A 19,431-nucleotide genomic window follows, 5' to 3' on the forward strand; every position below is an offset into this window, starting at 1 on the left:
TATACGGGTACAGTGTCCAATCATGTTAAAGTAAGCAAGGCAAGCTGATTGGCTAACATCATCAGTTGCCAGGCAGACTATATTGTTGAGCGGGTTGTTTACGCGGTAAGCAGGAAACTAACATATTCGATGGGAGGGGCAATCTACCTCAGGCTTCACTCTTTACTACAGGCCTCACGTCCGCCAAGTGAGGCGACCGGGCTCGGGGCTGCGGCTCCCAACACATAATGCCTCATACTATCTTCAGAATTGCTGCCCCTACCATCAGACATAATAAAATCAAACAGAACAGAATAAAACCAATCAAAATAAAACAAAACAATCATACAGAGCAAAACAAAACAACAATATTGGGTTTCAAAAACAAGGCAAGAAAATGCCTCATAATTGCTACATTGCATATTGTTATCATCTAAATAGATGTGCAGACTACCGGCTTTAGGCCTGCAAAGTCAATCAGACAATACAAGCATTAAGTTATTTTTGTACCTCAGTTGCTATGAACTCAGTCTGTGTTCTTCTGAATCAGTCAGTTGCTTGTAGGGGTGGGGATGAGGTGTGTGGGAGTGCGCTGTGCTCAGCTCAGCTTGTCTTCTCACCTGTGCTCCTACTGGCTCACTGGAAGGGTGAATTGTCTTCCTGTTTCTCCTGCTGGCCCACGGCTGCCACTGGCTCATGGGAAGGGCCAGTATTTTTGTTTCAAAGTCTGTTTGAAAAATACAAGTGAAGGGGAATAGAAAGTTTGAAACAAGAATAAAGTTGCTTTAAGAATGATTGCTATCTCAGGTTTCAGAATTTTCATTATAATATGACTTCACTGTAGCTGTATTTGTTTCACTGGTTGAATGCTGTTTGAAAGGGACGTAGTTTAGATTCCTTCTAAAGTGGAATGAAACTACCTATATCACTTACTGTATTTCCAGAAGCATATTTTTCTTGTGGGGTTTAAGAATGACAGGTCTTTAATTGTACTTTCTGTGGTGTGTGAAATTGAACCCAAAGCCCTGTAACTAACCTGGTAGGAAAGCATTCTGCCACAGTGCTACTACCTTCCTTCAGTACTATAGTAAGATTTTTTTTTTTTTTTTTTGATACTGGGAATTGAACTCAGGACCTTGGACTTGCCAGGCAGATGCAGTGCTGCTAAGCTATATTCCTGGCCCCGAGAGGAAGATTTTTAAATGAATTACTAGATTTTTTTTGTTGTTGTTGTTGTTTGGTCTTTTTGAGACAGGGTCTCTCTATGCAGTTCAGACTGGCTTTGGGCTCACTTTGTAAGCCAGTCTGGTTTCCAACTTGCAACGATCCACCTGCCTTAGCCTCCTGAGTGCTGGGATTACAGAAGTACATTATGTCTGGCTGAATTACTAGATTTTAACAATGTAAGTTTTTGTTTAACTTGTAAGTTTTATTTGTCAGATAACCTTTAAAAAATGAATAATTCCTATGAATATTAATGCTAAGGCTTAAACAATATTTAATATCTTCATTTGTTTCAGAAAGTATACAAATAATCCTGACACATAAACTAGGAGGTGTTTGAATTATTTTAGGTCATATTCATTTGTTTTGCTTATTATAGGGCAACAGGGAATGTTACGTCATTGCAGTAGTTTATAAATTATTAAAAATAGGGGTAGAGGATAATTTTTTATTTTTTGAGGCACTTGGAGTGGAACTCTATAACTTTATACAGAGGTACATCTTTGGCTCCTTTTTATTTTGAGACAAAGGGTCTTTCTGAGTCACTAACTTATCTGGCCTGGACTCAAAACTTGAGATCCTCTTGCCTCAGCCTTCAGGTGAGTGGGATTAGAGGTGTGTACCACCACTCCAGGCAGTGTTAGTTTTTAGACTGGAGATATAGCTCAGTGGCACAAGTGCCTGTCTGGCAAGCACAGTCGTTGGTACTAAAACAAAAGCAAAACTATAGCAATTTTAATTTTTAGAATAATGTTGGTGTTGGTTAGTATATTTTAGAAGGTTGTTTCTATGGGGTTGGTTGTTAATTGATTGTTATAGCTCCATGTTGCAAACTCATGGTTTACGTAAGTTTATTAAAGATTCAAAGTATAGAGGGCCCTTCCTGGTCCTCCACTTGGTCTGAGAAGTTTTTATTTGTAATCCCATGGAAGAGTTATTAGAACTCCAATAAGTTAATTTGAATCACTTCCAGTGCAACCCACAAGGAGAATAATGACATTAAGACATTTACATTTATGAGGAGCTGTATTAGTCAGGGTTTTACTAGAGAAAACAAATATAACACAAGGTATGCAAATATATAAGAAATTACAAGATTGGTCAGCCAGAGTCAGATGAGTAAGTGTGCGGAGGGTGTCTGTACACTGGAGGCCAAAGGATTCAATCCAAGGTCTGGAGTCACCTCAGTGTTCTGCGCAAGTCTGCCCCAGCAGGCCGATGGGTCTGCCACAGAAAAGCCGAAGGGTTCACACTGGAGGATGAAAGAATCTATGTCGGAAGACTGAAGAGTCTGTGCTGAAAGACTGCAAGATTCAAGGCAGAAGCTAAAGGATCTGTGCTGGAAAGCTGAAGAGTCTGTGCTGAAAGACTGAAGGATCCAAGGCAGAGGCAGAAGAGTCTGGGCTGGAAGCCAGGAAACAGCATCCAAGCTGAAGGCAAAGACGGGAGCTCCTCCAAAGGATGCAACTGATTCATCCTTCCTCCTTTTGTTTTATGCCATACAGATGATGAGCCACCCTAGTGTGGGTCTTCTACATCCTAGGGTGTAGAATTGCTAAGAAAATTTAGTTTGCTTCTAAATGTCTCAAGTTGACACAATCAATCAACCATTACCATCTACCCTCTGTCAATTTGGCAACCAGATACATTTCTTTAAAATAGTCTCCAGATAAATAGACATGCATATAATTACACTTAACATGTGATAACTATCCTGTGTACAACCAGAAAACACTTTAATTTCCTTACCAGAATAGAGTATAAGTTTTCTTTGGTTGATGCTTATTACTCTTATAAGTTTGTAACTTTAAATGTTTTATTTTTGGTCTTTTTTATACAGGCTCTTGCTGTGCAGTTCAGGTTGGCCTTGGGCTCACCTTGTAGGTCTCGAACTCGCAACGATCCTCCTGCCTCAGCCTTCCAAGTGCTGGAATTACAGGCATGAGCCACCACTCCCGGCTCTAACTTTAACATTTTAACACAGGTTTAACAATTCCCAGGAACTAGCACTAAGTCTATCAACATAATGTTACATTAGAACCTTATTTGGGGAGAAATAGTAATTACAATCCTCTTTTCAGTAGCCGATCACAGGGTCACAGCTGTGGGGATCCTAAGAGTAGCCAAGGTGTTGTTCACGGGTACAAAGGCCTTGACCCCAGGGCCCAACCTGGATTTTATTAACTCATGAAGAAAGGAGTGTCTTGAGGATGAGTGACTGTGAGAAAGGTGGGAAATAATGTGAGTGTTATGAGCTGAGCTAGATAGGTGATCCGAGATCATCTCTGCAATATATAGAGGGAAGGGTATGCAGAAAGAGTCATCTGCATAACACAATTGAAGTAGCATCTGATGTGTTGGGGTCATCGTTTCAGTTCTGATATGAAAACTTTTGTGCTCTTCTGGACAGTGTGTGAAGTGTGCAGTGATGGCTCTTCATTCTGCCAGGCTCAACCATGTGTTTTGGAATTACACATCAGCATCTTAGCCAGCCCTATATACATTGCTTAAGGCCAATTGAAGGGATAAAGATATGGCTTAGCCAGCTCTGTACGTATCAGTACAGGGAGATAGGGCTAGGTTTATCAAAGTGGAGATAATTGCTCTTTGTTCAAGGAGAGTCATGCAGGTGGTCCTTTACACAAAAAGGTTAGCTCATCGGAGTTTAACACTTTTTTTTGGTATCGGGAATCTCAGGACCTTATGCTTGCCAACCAGGTGCTGTGCCACTCAGCTATACCCCTGGCCCTTAACACTGTTTCCTTAACTTCTTTGGTGAAGGTGGTTCTCTGCCCCTTCCCATGGAACGTTCTTCAGAGTTTTGAGAAAATGGGCCCAAAGACACTGGTGTCTGATGGTTTCATAATTTCCTTTAGACCCTAGTGCTGCTGGTGTGTCCAAGTAATGTTTGGTGTGGATAAAAAAAATGGAAAAAAATTTTTTTCAGCTCCCAACACAGGTGAATAGTAGACTTGGTGGAAGGATGGAGAATTTATTTATGCTTTGACCTAAACTCCATGGAATTGTTGGAAATCAGCATGGAGATGCCTCAGAAACTGAAACAAGAAATTCCATTTGACCCAACTATTCCCCTTCTGAGTATTTTCCCAGAAAAGTTGACATCATCATACTACAGGAATGTGTGCATATCCATGTTTATAGCAGCACAATTTATAAAAAAGAGTATATTTATGCACAATGGAGTATTGCACTGCAATAAAGAAATATAAATGAGGCATTTGTAGGTAAATGGATGCAACTTGAGGACATAATGTTAAGTGAAATAAGTCTAACACACACCGAAATATTGCATGATTTATATGAGAAGTACAATTAAAGAACAAAATAGAGAAATAGGAAATAGGGAGAAGTTCAAATACTTCCCCAAATTACAGATTCCATTGTTTTAAAAATAATTCAATGTATGCTAATTGTTTCATTTATACAAGTTTAGAGTTCATTGAAAGATGTATTTTTATTTTAATTTTGAGTTTTTGAGGCAGGGTGTTCTTGAACTCAGTGTAGCCAGGCTGGCCTCAAATTTGTGGCAGTCCTTTCGTCTCAGACCCCATATTGCTCCATAATACCAATACTTTTTGGTGTGAGTACTGGGAATTGAACTCATGACTTTGCTCTTGCCAGGCAGGTTCAGTGCCACTGAGCTATATCCCCAGCTCTAATATCAATACTGTTACATTAGTATTACAAGCATGTGCCATTGTGTCTGGCCCCAGATTTGTGATGTTGTGTTTCTTTTTTGTAAGACTGTTTCTGGTTTATGTCTTGTACTCTTGAGTAACTAGTTTAAAGCTGGTATACACAGTGTAATAACTGTTGCTGTGCTCTTATTTGATTATGTAATTTTATTTTTCAAAAAATTAAAAGAACTGATATATAGCTGCAAAGGACTGAGATGGACCTGATCAGTGTTTTTTTATTGGTATTGGGAATCGAACTAAGGACTGCACTTGTCAGGCAGGTGCTGTGCCACAGAGCTATAGGCCCCCCCCACCCTCGCCACTTTTTTGAGTCAAAGCCTCACTATGTAGTTCAGACTGGCCTTGAACTCATAGTGATTCTCCTGCCTCAGCCACACAAGAGTTGGGGCTAAGGGCACATAGCACCATGCCTGACCTGATCATGTTTTTTTTTAATTGTTTATTTTTGAGATAGAGATTTGCTGTGTAGCCCAGGCTGGCTTTAGACTCACTGCCTCGGCCTCCCAAGTGCTGAAATTACAGACCTGTACCACCATGCCTGGCCAGTGATCATATTTTGTATGAAAGAAGTCTTTGGGTTATCTCATGAATTTTAACACTGGTCACAGGTGTTAGAAAGCAAAAGAAGACTAATATTGAGACTGGAAAATGATTTTCCACTGGGTGCAAGGGAGGTTTAGAAAAGAAGTTACTGTTTTTTTTTTTTTTTTTTTTTCTGTCTTTTTGAGATAGGCTTTTACTATACAGTTGAGGCTGGCTGCATTCACTTTGTAGTGCAGGCTGAACTCAAACTCAGTGATCTTCCTGCCTCAGCCTCTCAAGTGCTGCAATTACAGGCATGTACCACCATGTCTGGCATGGAAATGAAGTTATTGTTTCCACTTTATTTTGTTCTGGTGTCAGTGATCAGTTGAGTAATTTGTTTTCAGTCTGAAAAGCTTACTTTTTTGTTGTTGTTGTTTTTTGGATAGGATCTTGCCATGTAGTCCAGGCTGGCCTCAAATTTGCAGTGATCCTCCTGCCTCAGCCTCCCAAGTGCTGGGATTATAGGTATGAGCCACCACGCACAGCTGTTGCAGTAATTTCAAAGCTAATACTTCAATATTCAAAAAGTGCTGTAATTGTTTTGTTTGTGATCGGGAATTTCAGTCTGATATTATTACTGTAAGTTGTTTCCTTAAGAATTGCTTATGTATAAGAAGGTTTTTTTAGGGGCATATAGTAATAATCTATAAATTATTTTATAATTTGGCACATAATTTTTTTTCTTGTCATACATACTACCCAAACTCCTCTCATTCTACCCTCACAAATTCAGATACCAGCCAGAATTGGTGGTATATACCTGTAATCTCAGCACCCTGGGACATTGAGCAGGAAGATTGCAAGATTGAGTTCAACCTGGGCCACTTGGCAGTTTAGTAAGACTCTGTCTCGAATAAAAAAGGGCTGGCAATCAGCTCAGTGTGAAGGCCCTGTATTCAATCTCCATTACCAACTGAGGAGGGTGGTTGTTGAACAGAGTAAAAAAGGAAATACGAGTTTTGGAGCTGCTGGTTTGAAAGTTCATGCTGTTGATTGCTATTTTATATTGTATTCCTTGGGCATGTTAGAGACTATAGACATTCATTGTATGATTAGTTATTTTGGCTCTTCTTAAAATAGCAGTGAATACCCTTTTTGTAACATTCCTGTTCCCTTAGCTACAAATGTGACGTTTATTTTAAACTGCTACAGAATCAAAATGAAGAGATTTCTGAAAGCATTGATCAAATTAGCAAACAATCCTTTCAAGAAGAGGAGGAGACGTGGTTGTGCATGGCTGTAATCCCAGTGTTCAGAATGAGAGCAAGGCAGGAAGATCAAAAATTCAAGCTCAGCCTGGGCAGTTTTAGTGTTTTGATTCTTTTGTTTAATAGGTGTAGTTCTAATCGGAATCTTTTTAGTTTCAGCAAGTTTTAATTGGACGTAACAGTAAGGTGCCTTATTAGGTATTTATAATGTACTGACTAATACCATAATTGCTTTATTACATTACCTCATTTCTCTTTGTAGTAGTGTCAATTAGATGTTAGTTTGTTGATGAAAGAAATAAGATATATAAGTGAAGTAACCTGCCAGGATCACACATGTAAGTAGTAGAGTTGAAGCTGAAACTCATGTTTGTTTTTGTTTGAAAATCTCATGCTTTTATGGCAGGGGCAATGGGGTCTTGCAATGTAGCACTGGCCAGCCTTGAACTCATCGTCCTCCTGTAGTTGCCACTTTGGTGATAGGATTAGATATGGTCCATGATACTTGATTTCAGCTTTTTCCCACATATTACCACTTTAGTCAACAAGGCTTTTAAAAATATTAAAAATCTTAATTTTTTTACTCTTAGTTAATGGCTCAATATTACTTTAAGTGTATCGGGAGAGGGATACAGAAGTAAGCCTAGTTCTTTCCCCAGAATAAATGTAACATGTCAATAAAAGTAGCATGGTTCAGTACTGTGTGATTGATTATTCAGTGATTGAACGCTTGTGTGATAGTATTGGACTGTATTTGTTTGCTGTTTGACAAATAGCAATCTTTTGTGGAGATTTATTTGTTGATTGATTTGCACTGAGCTACATTGCCAGCCTCTTTTTAATTTTTGTTTTGAGACAGAGTCTTGCTAAGTCAATAAATTTGCCCATGTGGGGCTTGAGCTTGCTATCCCACCTCAGCCTCCTATAGTGCTGGGATTGCAGGCCTGTGGCACCCTGCCCAGCGGATAACTTCATTACTTTTATTTAAAGTCTGTCCTTTTTATTGCAGTGTTACAAATAAGCAAGATAAGTACAGATCCTGAAAGTACTATTGAAGAAATAAATAGGATAATGTGACAAAGAATAAAGAGAGAAGGAACTTTTATTCTGTATAGTGTGGTCAGAGGAAGACTTTCTTCTGAAATGATTGGAGTGAGATCTGAAGGTTTGAGTCAGTAGCTTTAGCTAAGTGTGATGGTGCACACCTCTAATCAGTCTCAGGTAAGGTTGAGCCAGAGGGATTGAAAGTTTGAGCCCAGTGTGGGCAATTTAGTGCCTGACTCAAATAAAGGGCTGGGTCTGTAACTCTTGAGTTCACTTCTCAGTACCACCAAAACTAGCCAGCCAACCAACCCCTGGCAGCTTCAAGAATAATTTAGAAGCAGTGTATCTGAAGGTAGGACAAACTCTAGCATATTTAAAGATACAGAGACTTGTGTATGTGGAGTATGGACAGTGAAGACAAGGAGAGGAAGACAAGAGATTTGAAAGTTAAGAAAGGCCTTGTCAGGGAGTAATCTTAGTTTCTTTGGGGGTGCTGTAATGAAATGTATCAAGCAACAAACAGTTTTGATTTCTGGGGTGTGCAGTTTTCCGGTACAGAGGGCACCTTCTTGCTGATGTGCTCACTCTTTACAATCTAATCACTTTCCAAAACACCTCTACCTCCTAATGCCAGAAGTTAGAATTTTATCATGAATTTTGGAGGGATACAAACATTCAGCTTATAGAAGATGGCCACACAGTTGGGACTGTGTCTCAGAGCAAGTGAGATTTTGAAGTGGAAAGTTAGGATAGAAACAGAGTCGAAAGGCCATCCATGAAAGCTTAGGGAATTTATGTGAGTAAAGGCATAAACTTTGAGTGAGTGCTCAGCCATATTATACAATTTGAGCAGCAATAGGCAGGTTAACAGTTAATTAGATGAGTAAGTTAAGTTATATACAGCTGGCCCAGCAGTTTCAATGCTGTTTCCCAAGAGCAGAGGTGTAGAACCTGCATGTTATTTGTGTTTCTTTTAAGACAACAGATGTTAATGTATGAGTTGTTGTTTTCTAAATAAAATCTCAGTGTTCAGGTTTGGACTTTGCGATAATTAAGTACTTTTTAGGTTTGCCATCACTCGCCTTAAAAGTGTCTAGACTCCAGAGCTCTGGTAGACTCAGGTGATTTGGGAGATTTGAGAAAAGCCAAATATAGTGTTACCTTTTGTTATGCCACCTTTTGTCTTATCACTTTCCTGTATATGTGTGTGTGGGGGTGCTATTGGGATTGAACTCAGAGTCTTGTCTTGTTAGGCAAGCAGTTTGTCACTGAGTTACATCCCCAGCCTCTTTTTCTTTTGAAGACATGGTCTCATTATGTAGCCCAGGTTTGAACTCTTTTTTTTTTAAATTTTTTTTGTCTTTTTCCTTTTTATCGGTACTGGGGATCGAACTCACGACTGCCTGCTTGCAAGGCAGGTGCTTATGCCGCTGAGCTAAACCTCCAGCCCGAGGTTTGAACTCTTATGATCCTTCTGTCTCAACCTCTCAAATACTAGAATTATAAGCATGTGCCTTCGTGCTAGCCTCAGCCTTTTTCTGCCAAACTTTGAGAAAGGGTTTTCCTAAATTTCTCATGTTGACCTTGAACTTGTTGTGATCCTCCTGCTTAAGCCTCCCAAGTGCTGGAATTACAGGTGTAAGCCACCACACCTGGCAGTATGATACAATTTTTCTTACCTTTTTTCTTTTTAAGTCAGGATCTCCATATGCAGTTTGGACTGGCCTTGAACTCACTTTGTGGCCCTGGCTGATCTTGAACTTGCAACAATCCTCTTGCCTCAGTCTCCCAAGTGCTGGGATTACAGAGATGTGCCACCACATGTGGCTAGTATGATATAATTTTGCTGGGAGGTTAACATGGGATATATTAACATGGCTGGTCTAGTGTACTTTGAGTTGTTGGCATTATATGTTGCAAAACCAAAATCTGTTTTCTGATCTTTCCTCCCATTTTTGGATCATCTCATGGCATTTTATTTTTTAAAGTTTTATTTATTTATCAGTTAATTAATTGATCGTCTTGGGGGTGGGGAGAGTGCCAGGAGTTGAACTCAGGATGTCACGCTTGCTAGGCAAGTGCTGTGCCACTGAGCTATATCATCAGCCCTTGATTGTCTTTTTAATCTCAAAGAAAGATTTAATTTGCCTTCAAGTACTTAAAGCAGATTTATATTTGTCAGTGGAGTTGGTAGTCAAGATTAAAGTGGCTCTTTTCATAAAAAATTATTTTGGGTTTTACTTATTTATTTGGAGACAGGGTCTCTATGTAGTCCAGGCTGACCTTGAATTTACAGGAATTCTTCTGTGTCAACCTCCCAGGTGCTAGGATTATAGGCATGTGCCACCACACCCAGTCATGACATTTTGTTTTATATTAATTAATTAATTATTTTTGAGAGAGAGAGAGAGAGAGTCTGGCTATGTGGCTCAGGCTGGCCTTGAATTCACTGTATAGTTCAGGTGGCCTCAAACTTGTGGCAGTTCTCCTGCCTCTGCCTTCCAAGTGGTGGGGTTACAGTTGTATACCACTGTAACTGCCTGTCATGACATTTTAGTACGTGAAATATTACTGTCTGCCAAAGGTAGTGCAGAATAGTCTAAATTAGAATTTGACTCTGAAATTGTCCCTCCTTTCCCCTGGTACTAGAGATTGAACCCAGGGCATGAGTACTGAGATACATACATCCCTAGTTGTTGTTGTTGTTATTGTTGATTTCCTCCTCCTCCTCCTCCTCTTACACTTTCCTTCTTCTTCTTTTTCCTTCTTCTTCTTTCTTCTTCTTCCTTCTTCTTCTTTCTTCTTCTTTTTTTTGGTACCAGGAGTTGAACTCACGACCTTATGCTTGCTGGGCAGGCACTCACGCTGCTGAGCTAAATCCCCAGCTTTTTTTTTAATTTAAAATTTCCAGACAGGACCTCACTGTCATTTAATTGCCCAGGCTGGGCTTGAGCTTGTCATCCTTGTGCCTCAGTTTCCTCTGGATCCACATGATCTGCTTTGTAATGGTAACTCCAATTTTGACATTGATGCTATGAACAATGAGTTACAGAATTAAAAGTGAAATTTAATAATTAACATTTATAAATGATGTGTTAGAATTTTTTTTTTTTTGTAGTCCTGGGAATTAAACTTAAGACCTTGTGCTTGACAGGCAGGTGCAATGCTACTGAGCTATATCCCCTGCCCAGGTGTTCTTACACTGACCCAAGGTGCATTCACTTAGTCAAGACCTAACATTTATTAAACATTTACTAAAAATACTATTTTATTTTTACATGTATTATCTTATTCCATCACTTTGCTCTGTACAGACAGTACTTAACTGCTGCCTTTGTTTTTTTAAAAAGCTGAGCCTCAGAAATGTTGAGCTTGCCCAAGCTTGCTTTAGCTGTAGTGTGGTAGAGCCAGCTTGACTTCAGAACTCAGGCTCTTAACGAGGGACACACAGCCAACTTCCAAAGAATTGCTGAGCTTATGTTGGGAAGTCTAAGAAATGAAAGATTTGCGGGTAAACAGAAAGGGGAAGGCAAATGCTTACTAATTTTTCTTGGCCTCCCTTCTTGCAATAAAATTTATTACTTGTCTGTAGAGTGAAGAAACAGGAAGTGAACTTTACTTTTACTTCTTGCTTCCTTTTAGTTCTGCCTTCCTCTTTGTGATGTTGACAATTCTCATATGTATATGAGAATTCAGTGATACTTGTTTTAATTAATGTCATTTTTCAGGAGAGGAAGTGTGAGGTAATGTTTAATAATAGACTTGAGAATGTTCAGGTTTAAATTCCAATTCTGCCTCTTACTGGTTGAGTAACTTTGGCCTAGTTGCTTAACTTCATTGAGCTTTATCTTCTTATCTTATAAAATAGAATATACAGCATATAACTCAGGGTGGCTAGATGAAGTGTGTGAATATGTGTAATATGTGTAGAATAGTACATGATACCTAGTGTTAGGTATTTGTTGTTATCACTATCAGTATTATTTGAGAACAGGTTTAGGTTGCAGCAGTGGCTGATTAAGGTTAGAGATCAGGATTATTAATACTATACAGTTTTTGTATGGATGCTTCTTTGTGCATAGTAAAGAAAAGGAAAGGAAAAAGGAGGGAGCTGAACAAAGAGAAATTTAGTCTAGGTAGTTTTGATGAATAGTGGGAGAGTTTTTCCTGTGATTACTCACATCTATTGTACTTTCCTCTTTCTTCTTCTGTAATGTGACTTTTGCATCCATTCCACAATTCACTGTGTGTCAGTCTTTGTGCCAAATACTCCAAAGTACAGGGATGTATAAAGTAGTATAGACTTAAGTACAGAAACATAAATAGGTATTTATAAATAATGATTAAACATTGTAAAAAGAGCAATGATGTGCATGTGTAATCCCAGCACTTGGGAGGCTGAAGCAGGATCAGAACCTGTGACACAAGTGAGTTAAAGTTCAGCCTGAACTACAGAGTGAGACCTTGTCTCAAACAAAACAAAACAAAACAAAACAAGTGAAAGGAGCAATAGGAGCACATAGTGTGACATCCAGTCCTTGTGTCCATATTTAGATGAGTTAGGTAGTTCCATATTTTTATGTTTAATAAGGTGACACATCTGGCCAGCAAGAAATTGAATTATAGTCAGGATTATAATTGAAATAAGACTGTGTCTTAAAATCTAGACATTGAATGCAAAGAGCTTCTATTTGTAAATTCTTCCAGAAAAATAAATATTTCACTGAACCTAAGATTTTTTTATCCCATTTCCTCCTTTCCTCTCCCAATAACCCTCCCTCTCTCCCTCTTTCCCTTTCTGTCCTTTTCCTTCTTTCCTTCTCTCACAGCGGTAGGGGAATTGAATCCAGGGCCTTTGCGGAGAGCCATACTCCCTAGCCCTTTTTAAATGTGGAGACCTGGTGTGATGAAATTACCCAGGCTGGACTTGAATTTGTAGTCTGTCTGCCTCAGCCTCTCATAGTGCTTGGATTATATAGGCTTATATGACCAAATTTCATAGATATCAAAATTTGGGGTAGAAAAGGCTGATAATGATTGTAAGGCACCCTCAATAAAGACACTTTCTGATTTTATATATTCTGTATAAGCGTGACAAAAATATTTCAGTATTGATGAAATACAATAAGGTGCATTTATAATTAGTACTATTTTAGAATACAGGATTACTGTAAGAGTGATTGTTTATAAACTGTATGATTTAGCATGGTTGAACTTTTTCATTTTAAAATTGTGAGGTTTAGATTCTTTATGCCGTGAATATTGAACTAGTAACTAGGCAGCTTGGTTAATTTAGCTCAAGAATCTTTGTTCAGTCTCTCATATTGCTTGTATATTCTGAGGGCAGGAGCAGTGGTAGTGGGGGCTCTGTTATTTTTATAGCCTGAGTAACTGTAGTTCTGTGGCTGGGTAAATGAACTGTCTTAAAAGCAGTGGTCTGAGGCCAGGTGTGATTGGCTGTGCCTCTGTAATTCCAGCACTTGGGAGGCTGAGGCAAGAGGATTGCTATGAGTTTGAGGCCATCCTGAGGTAGTTAAAGGCTGACCTGAGCTACATGGTGAGACCTTGTTTGTGTGTGGGGAGGTAGTAGTCTAGCATGATGGCTCATGCTCATAATCACATCACTCTGAGAGACTGAGGCAGGAGGATCCCATGTTCAAGCCCAGCCTGGGCAGTTTAGCAACTTAGCATATCTTGTCTCAAAATACAGAATAGAAAAGGCCTGTGGATATAGCTCAGTGCAAGGGACCTGAGTTCTGTCTTGGTATTGAAGGAGTGGGGGAGGGGAGGGGAATCAGTGGCTTTTGTATTGTCTGTTTTGCATGCAGAAATACATGTGGGTGTGTACACATACAGAGGATGGCACGCTACATGGGACTTTTCCTGATAGATCCTCGTTTCCTTTATAAAAGGAAATTAACTGCTCATTGCACCATTTTGGATTTGAAAAAACAAAGCAAAATAGAATATAGAAGTTGAATAGAATAGAATAGAATAGAAATAACAAAATAGAATAGAAGTTGATAGAAATAGAAATAACAAAATAGAATAGAAGTTGAAATAACCAGAGATCAGAAATTTAGATAATTGACTACTACTGTAACTCTGAGCCTGTCTACATTTTACCTTTTAGGTTGTTCAGCATTTGTTGTTGTGCTAGTGCTACTCTTTCTCAGAATGAATGGGTTGCTAATACAGGAAAAAGTGCATATATAGTTAAAATCAATAAAATAAATATCTGATTTTTTTTGTAGGTCAACATCAAATTCGAAATATTTAAACAATTTCCACAATGCAGACAATTAAGTGCGTTGTTGTGGGCGATGGTGCTGTTGGTAAAACATGTCTCCTGATATCATATACAACAAACAAATTTCCATCTGAATATGTACCAACTGTAAGTATAAGGGCTTTCATCTTTGGTGAAGTGTATTGTAATTTTTTGAAATTCTTTGAAAATCCTTTCTCTGTGCACTGAAGTTTTTCTGTTGTCTACATTTGTTTCCTGCTTTTAAAAATCTTCTTGGGAAAATTATATACACTGTAAAATTAAGTAGCTGAGAAATCAGTGGAAAGTCAGAAGGGGTGACACAAGGGTTTGCAAGAAGTATTGGGAAGCAGAACTTCAGTGGATGAAATTCTGAAGCGTGGTGGTCTCAGTTGGGAGGAAAGAAGTGTGTTCTACATCTTGAGTGAGGTGACCTTTTTTTCCCCTCTTGATATTTTGGCCAGTGATTGATCAGTGCTTGGGGCCTCCTGGGATGCCAGCTAGGGTCTTGTCAGAGAAAGCAGTATGTCTCCACTTTGTGGAACTGTTCTCTTAGCGGTAATAGAGCTCCATACTGGTTCCTAGGGGCAGAGAACATGTTTTACTGAGTCTGTATAGATAGAAAATATCAACTCCTTGGAAAGGTCAAGGGAACATGGGAATAATAAAGGTGATGAGGTGAAAGAGTGACAAATTTGTGAAAGCACATGTCTGGGGATCCATTGTTTGTCCTAGGTTGCTAGGCCAGCCTAGTGGTATGATTATGTTAAAAACGTGTCTGATTAGTGATGAGAGGGGAGTTGGTGTTGGCCTGGCATGGCAGTAACCATCTCTGTTAAGTGAGCCATTTTAGGGGTTATGTGGCCCTGATGTGTGGTTAATGTGGGGCTAGTAGTCTTGAAGTGAAAGGGAAGAACATGTTTGACTACTTTAATCTTCAGAGATCCAAAGAGCCTTGCCAGGAAGGTGAATTTAAGTTAAGGGCTTGGTAATTACATTAAGTTGGAAGTGGCAGTCTCAGTAATATACCTAGGCATGTCAAATGACTGAGTTAGGCCAAGGACATGGGAAGAAAGAAGATGTAGTTTCTTAGAGATGATTAGATACAAGAGTTTTGAGCTGGTCCATTTGATAATTGTATAAATGGAAGACTTCGTGAGGTTGTGAAGAATTTAGGAGCTATAGTCTTGTCTTGGATCTTGTTTCAAAATGAGAATTTTTATGTTTTAGTCTCTGTTAATGTTTATTTGTAAACATTACTTCTGAGTCTGTTAACTGCTTTTATTACTTGGTATTATATTGAAGGTGGGCTTGTGTTTATTTTATGTGGGTCTCTGGGAAAGGGGTTTGTGGAGGAGGGAGAACATAGAATAAAATGATTTTATATGAATGTGAATGATTTTATTTAGGTAAGTAGACCATGAAACAAAAATAGTATACCCATGGTACCTGTTTAAGTTATTATGGAAATGAATTTGATGTAAAATGTATATTTATGTACATCTATGAACCGAGTTACCATTTCTAAAATAATGAATTTTAGAGCTGAAGGAATTGTACTTATCACCTTATTCATCTCCTAGGGATGAGGGAATTCAGGCCCAATTTAGGGATGAGACTTAGCAGTCTTAAGTAATCACACACTAGTATGAACGAAGTCTGGAATGGATGACAGCTTTTCTGATTCTTTTAGTTCCATTTTGCTTTTGAGATGGAGTTTCATTTTGTCTCCCAAACTGATCTCAAATTCTTGGCCTCAGGTAGTCCTCTGCCTTAGCCTCCTGAGTAGTGGGGCTATAGCTTGTACCACCATGTCTGCCATTTCTCTGATTCTTAGTCTAGTATTGTATTTGGGTCTTTTTTTTTTTTTTAATGGTACCAGGAATTGAACTCGACCTTGCTCTTGCCAGGCATGCTTTGCCACTGAGCTACAGCCTGGGCTCTGGTCTTGTATTTGAATAGTTCAGCAAATGAGGGTTGCTTTTGAGTCCCTTTCTTCTTTTGTTTCCCCCTTTTCTTCTTTTTCTGTTTTCCTTTTAGTACTGTACTGGAGATTAAACTCGGAGGCTTTATTCTGAGCTATGTCTCCAACTGTTTTTTGTATTTTGTTGTTTTTGCCTTTGTTGTTGTTGTTGTTGTTGAGGAATCATAGTCTAGACTGGCCTTGAACTCACTATGCCTGGTTTAAACAAGCTCTTGACTAATTCATTAAAATAGGAACAAGGGGGTCTGGGGATTTGGCTTAGCAGCATAAGTACCTGTCTGGCAAGTACTGGGTTGTGAGTTTAATCCCCAGTACCAAATTATTAAAACAAACAAAAAAACCTAATGTATAACACAGGAACAAGGTAGGTTTGGTGACACACCTATAACCCAAGCACACACCTACAATCCCAGCCCATGGAGGCAGAGGCAGGGGAATTTCCATGAATTCACTAGCCTGGGCTGCATAGTGAGCTCGAGGCCAGCCTGAACTACACAGCAAGACTCTGTCTCTCTCTCCCACACACATATACACATAGGTGCTAAAAGGTTAGCCCTTGCATGGGCTAGTTAAGTGCTCCACCAGTAAAGTTTATCCCTATTTCAGTGTGAATTTTATTCATGAAATGTTTCAACAAATAATTTGTTAGCCTTTTCTCAAAATATAGTACTTTCCTTTTTTTTCCCCAGTACTTTCTTTAACTAATTTATTTCTCTTAATCCATTTGTTTGCATTGAAGTTCTTTACATCTGGGACCCTGAAATAAAAAAAAAAAGATTATCATGGATCTAAGAGATTGTAATTCCTGATTAAAAGGGGATGATCTGTGAAGAAATGCTTCTTTAGCAATTTGATTGATTTTTTTTAATTGTTTCTTTTTTTAAAAATTTTATTTAAGGAGAAAAAGAAAAAAACAAAAGGGTACAAGTTATACAGAATTTCAGAAAGAATAAACAGTAGGAAATCACTAGTTAATAGATTACATATTGTTATCTTAGAAATAGTTGTTCAAGTTACAAAATTAAAGCATATAAAGTAGATTTTCAAACAGTGAGACTGCAAACAGTTTTGTTCAATGATCCAACAAAACTCAGTAATATGGTTATCTATCTTATACACTTAAATATGTATGCAGTTATATCCTTAAGAGCACTTTCTTTTCCTTTTGTACAATGACAGTTACACGTTTTGGGTTTTATTACTCCCACAGTGCTTATTACTTTTTTTGAAGAGAGTAAAACCAAATGTGACATAACAGAACAGAGTCAGATCAAAAGGATGGACATAATAGATAATGTAAAAACAAAATACTAGGGGCTGGGGATTTAGTTCAGCGGCATAAGCACCTACCTTGCAAGCAGGCGGTCATGAGTTCGATCCCTGGTACCAATAAAAATGAAAAAGACAAAAAAAAACAAAAACAAACAAACAAAAAACCCCAAAATACTAGGTGATCAACAATGGTTACCATACTGCCTTTTGCTATCTTAAAAAGAATTGCCTATATCATCAGTTATAATAAAATTGAACAAAACAGTAAAGAATAAAACTAAACATTGGAGACATTACAGGACTTTAAAAGAAGATAATAGTCAACCAGAATGGGCATCATAATGAATGTTATTGTCTTCACAGTTATTGCCTATGCTTTTGAACTTGGTACTATCAAGCAAAGCAGAATAGGGGAAAATCAGTCAAAACAAGATGGTGAGGGCAATACAGGGTTTCAAATCAAGTTAATAGGAAATCAAAGTGGGTTACTATAATATATTCTGCTATTTTTTATTTTTCCTTTAATTAAAAAGATAAAAATAAAAAAGTAAATAATTAAAAAAAGGAGATTGAGATAAAAGAGGGCATAATAACAAAACAGCGCAGGTCAAAACATAACCATTTTAGCAAAATAGTGTTTCACCACAAGATATCCTGACATAAAAGTAGTTACCATAGTGTCTCTTTCCTTGAAATCTTTGAGTATAATTTCATATACTGTAGCACCAAACATATCAAGACAATGTAAAACCATTCAAGAGAATGACAGTATTACAGGGTATTTAGAACCAACTATCAGAAAATGAACAGTGGTTTCTGTATTTGATTGATCTTTGAGGTGAACCACTGTTAAAGTTGCAGACTTGTACCAGTATTATTTTGTGTATCTAAAGGGGACTCAGTTATGTTTCACCTCTAACCGTTTATAGGTCCTTATTTAATTTCTGTGAATAGAGCAGACATCCTCAGTATATGTATTTGTTACTTTTTCTAAGAATCATTCAAATCATGGAAGGAAAAGCATAGGTGGCAAGGTTAGTTATATAAGCAAGATAGACTAAGAGAAGATAACATCTTAAGGAAATACTGCCTTAGGAATTGTCTTATCCCATTTTGACCTACTCCTTACCTTCTAACAATGTTGTTGTCTGCTTTTGTTTTTAGGTTTTTGACAACTATGCAGTCACAGTTATGATTGGTGGAGAGCCATATACTCTTGGGCTTTTTGATACTGCAGGTGAAAACTTAAATGGCTTTATAATGTTTTGATCTGTAACTGTAACAGTTGGTGGTGATTGTGTGTCTTTTTTGGGTTTTTGGAAAATTAGCAGAGCATTTACCATTTGTTAATAGTTTTCCAAGATTACATACAGTGATGGTTGATGCATGACCAAGGAGCAATCCCAGACCTAGGATGGCTAATAAAGGAGTTTGGGGAACCCTGGGTGGGGTAGTAGACAACAGAAAGTGAAAGCAGATGTCATTAGATATGCTGTAATTGATGTGTGTATGTTGTAGTGACTCAGGGACTATGTTAGTGGCTGGGGAGAGACTAAGCAAATGAATTCAGAAGAAGATTGTCTACTGTCTATCCCTTTGTCCTGTCCTTCTCCTATTTATTTATTTGAAAAAGAAAATAAGATTTATTCAAATCCAGCTCCAAGGAGACGATGAGGCCCATTCGTCTCAAATCAGCCCCTCAGTACAACTTTTTAGGGGCTTTCCTAGCAATGTGCAGTGGGCTTTCTCTGCTTTTAAAGCCCAAAGTTTTGTAAGTATGCCCAAAGTGTAAACTTGTAAGTCATGTGTGATGTTTTATTATGCATATTTTGTTTTATTTGAAAGCTTACGTAGCTTACATGTTGTCTGTGCAATGCATGTTTAGAGAGCTTCTTAAGATTAATAGCATGTTATTTATATTATATGTGAAAGTATTTTGAGAGTGAACTAGTATGTAGCTTACAGTATTGACATTTGTTGTTATCCAAATTGTAAGAACAAGTTACTTGGGGCTGGGGATTTAGCTCAGCGGCATAAGCACCTGCTTTGCAAGCAGGCGGTCGTGAGTTCGATCCCTGGTACCGATAAAAAGGAAAAAGACCAAAAAAAAAAAAAAAAAAAAAAAAAAGAACAAGTTACTTTATTCCT

General features: G+C 38.2%; 1 protein-coding gene across 4 annotated transcripts in view; it reads left to right on the forward strand.

Annotated features, from left to right (window-relative positions):
• Window positions 1–19,431, forward strand: part of Cdc42 (cell division cycle 42) — a 37,863-nt gene that overhangs the window by 8,020 nt on the left and 10,412 nt on the right. For 3 of the 4 annotated variants that reach the window (XM_003471342.5, XM_063235715.1, XM_063235716.1), the window contains exons 2-3: window positions 14,014–14,156; window positions 18,448–18,520. In XM_003471342.5, coding sequence (XP_003471390.1) covers window positions 14,052–14,156; window positions 18,448–18,520 — 178 coding nt within the window. In that variant the 5' untranslated portion in view covers window positions 14,014–14,051. Of the gene's footprint in view, window positions 1–5,953; window positions 5,973–14,013; window positions 14,157–18,447; window positions 18,521–19,431 lie in introns of those variants that run through there. The other variant, XM_063235717.1, reaches the window with a different exon arrangement.

Source organism: Cavia porcellus, unplaced genomic scaffold (genome assembly GCF_034190915.1).
Source record: "Cavia porcellus strain 051 isolate PalLab524CR breed Dunkin Hartley unplaced genomic scaffold, mCavPor4.1 scaffold_25, whole genome shotgun sequence".
NCBI lineage: Eukaryota > Metazoa > Chordata > Mammalia > Rodentia > Caviidae > Cavia > Cavia porcellus.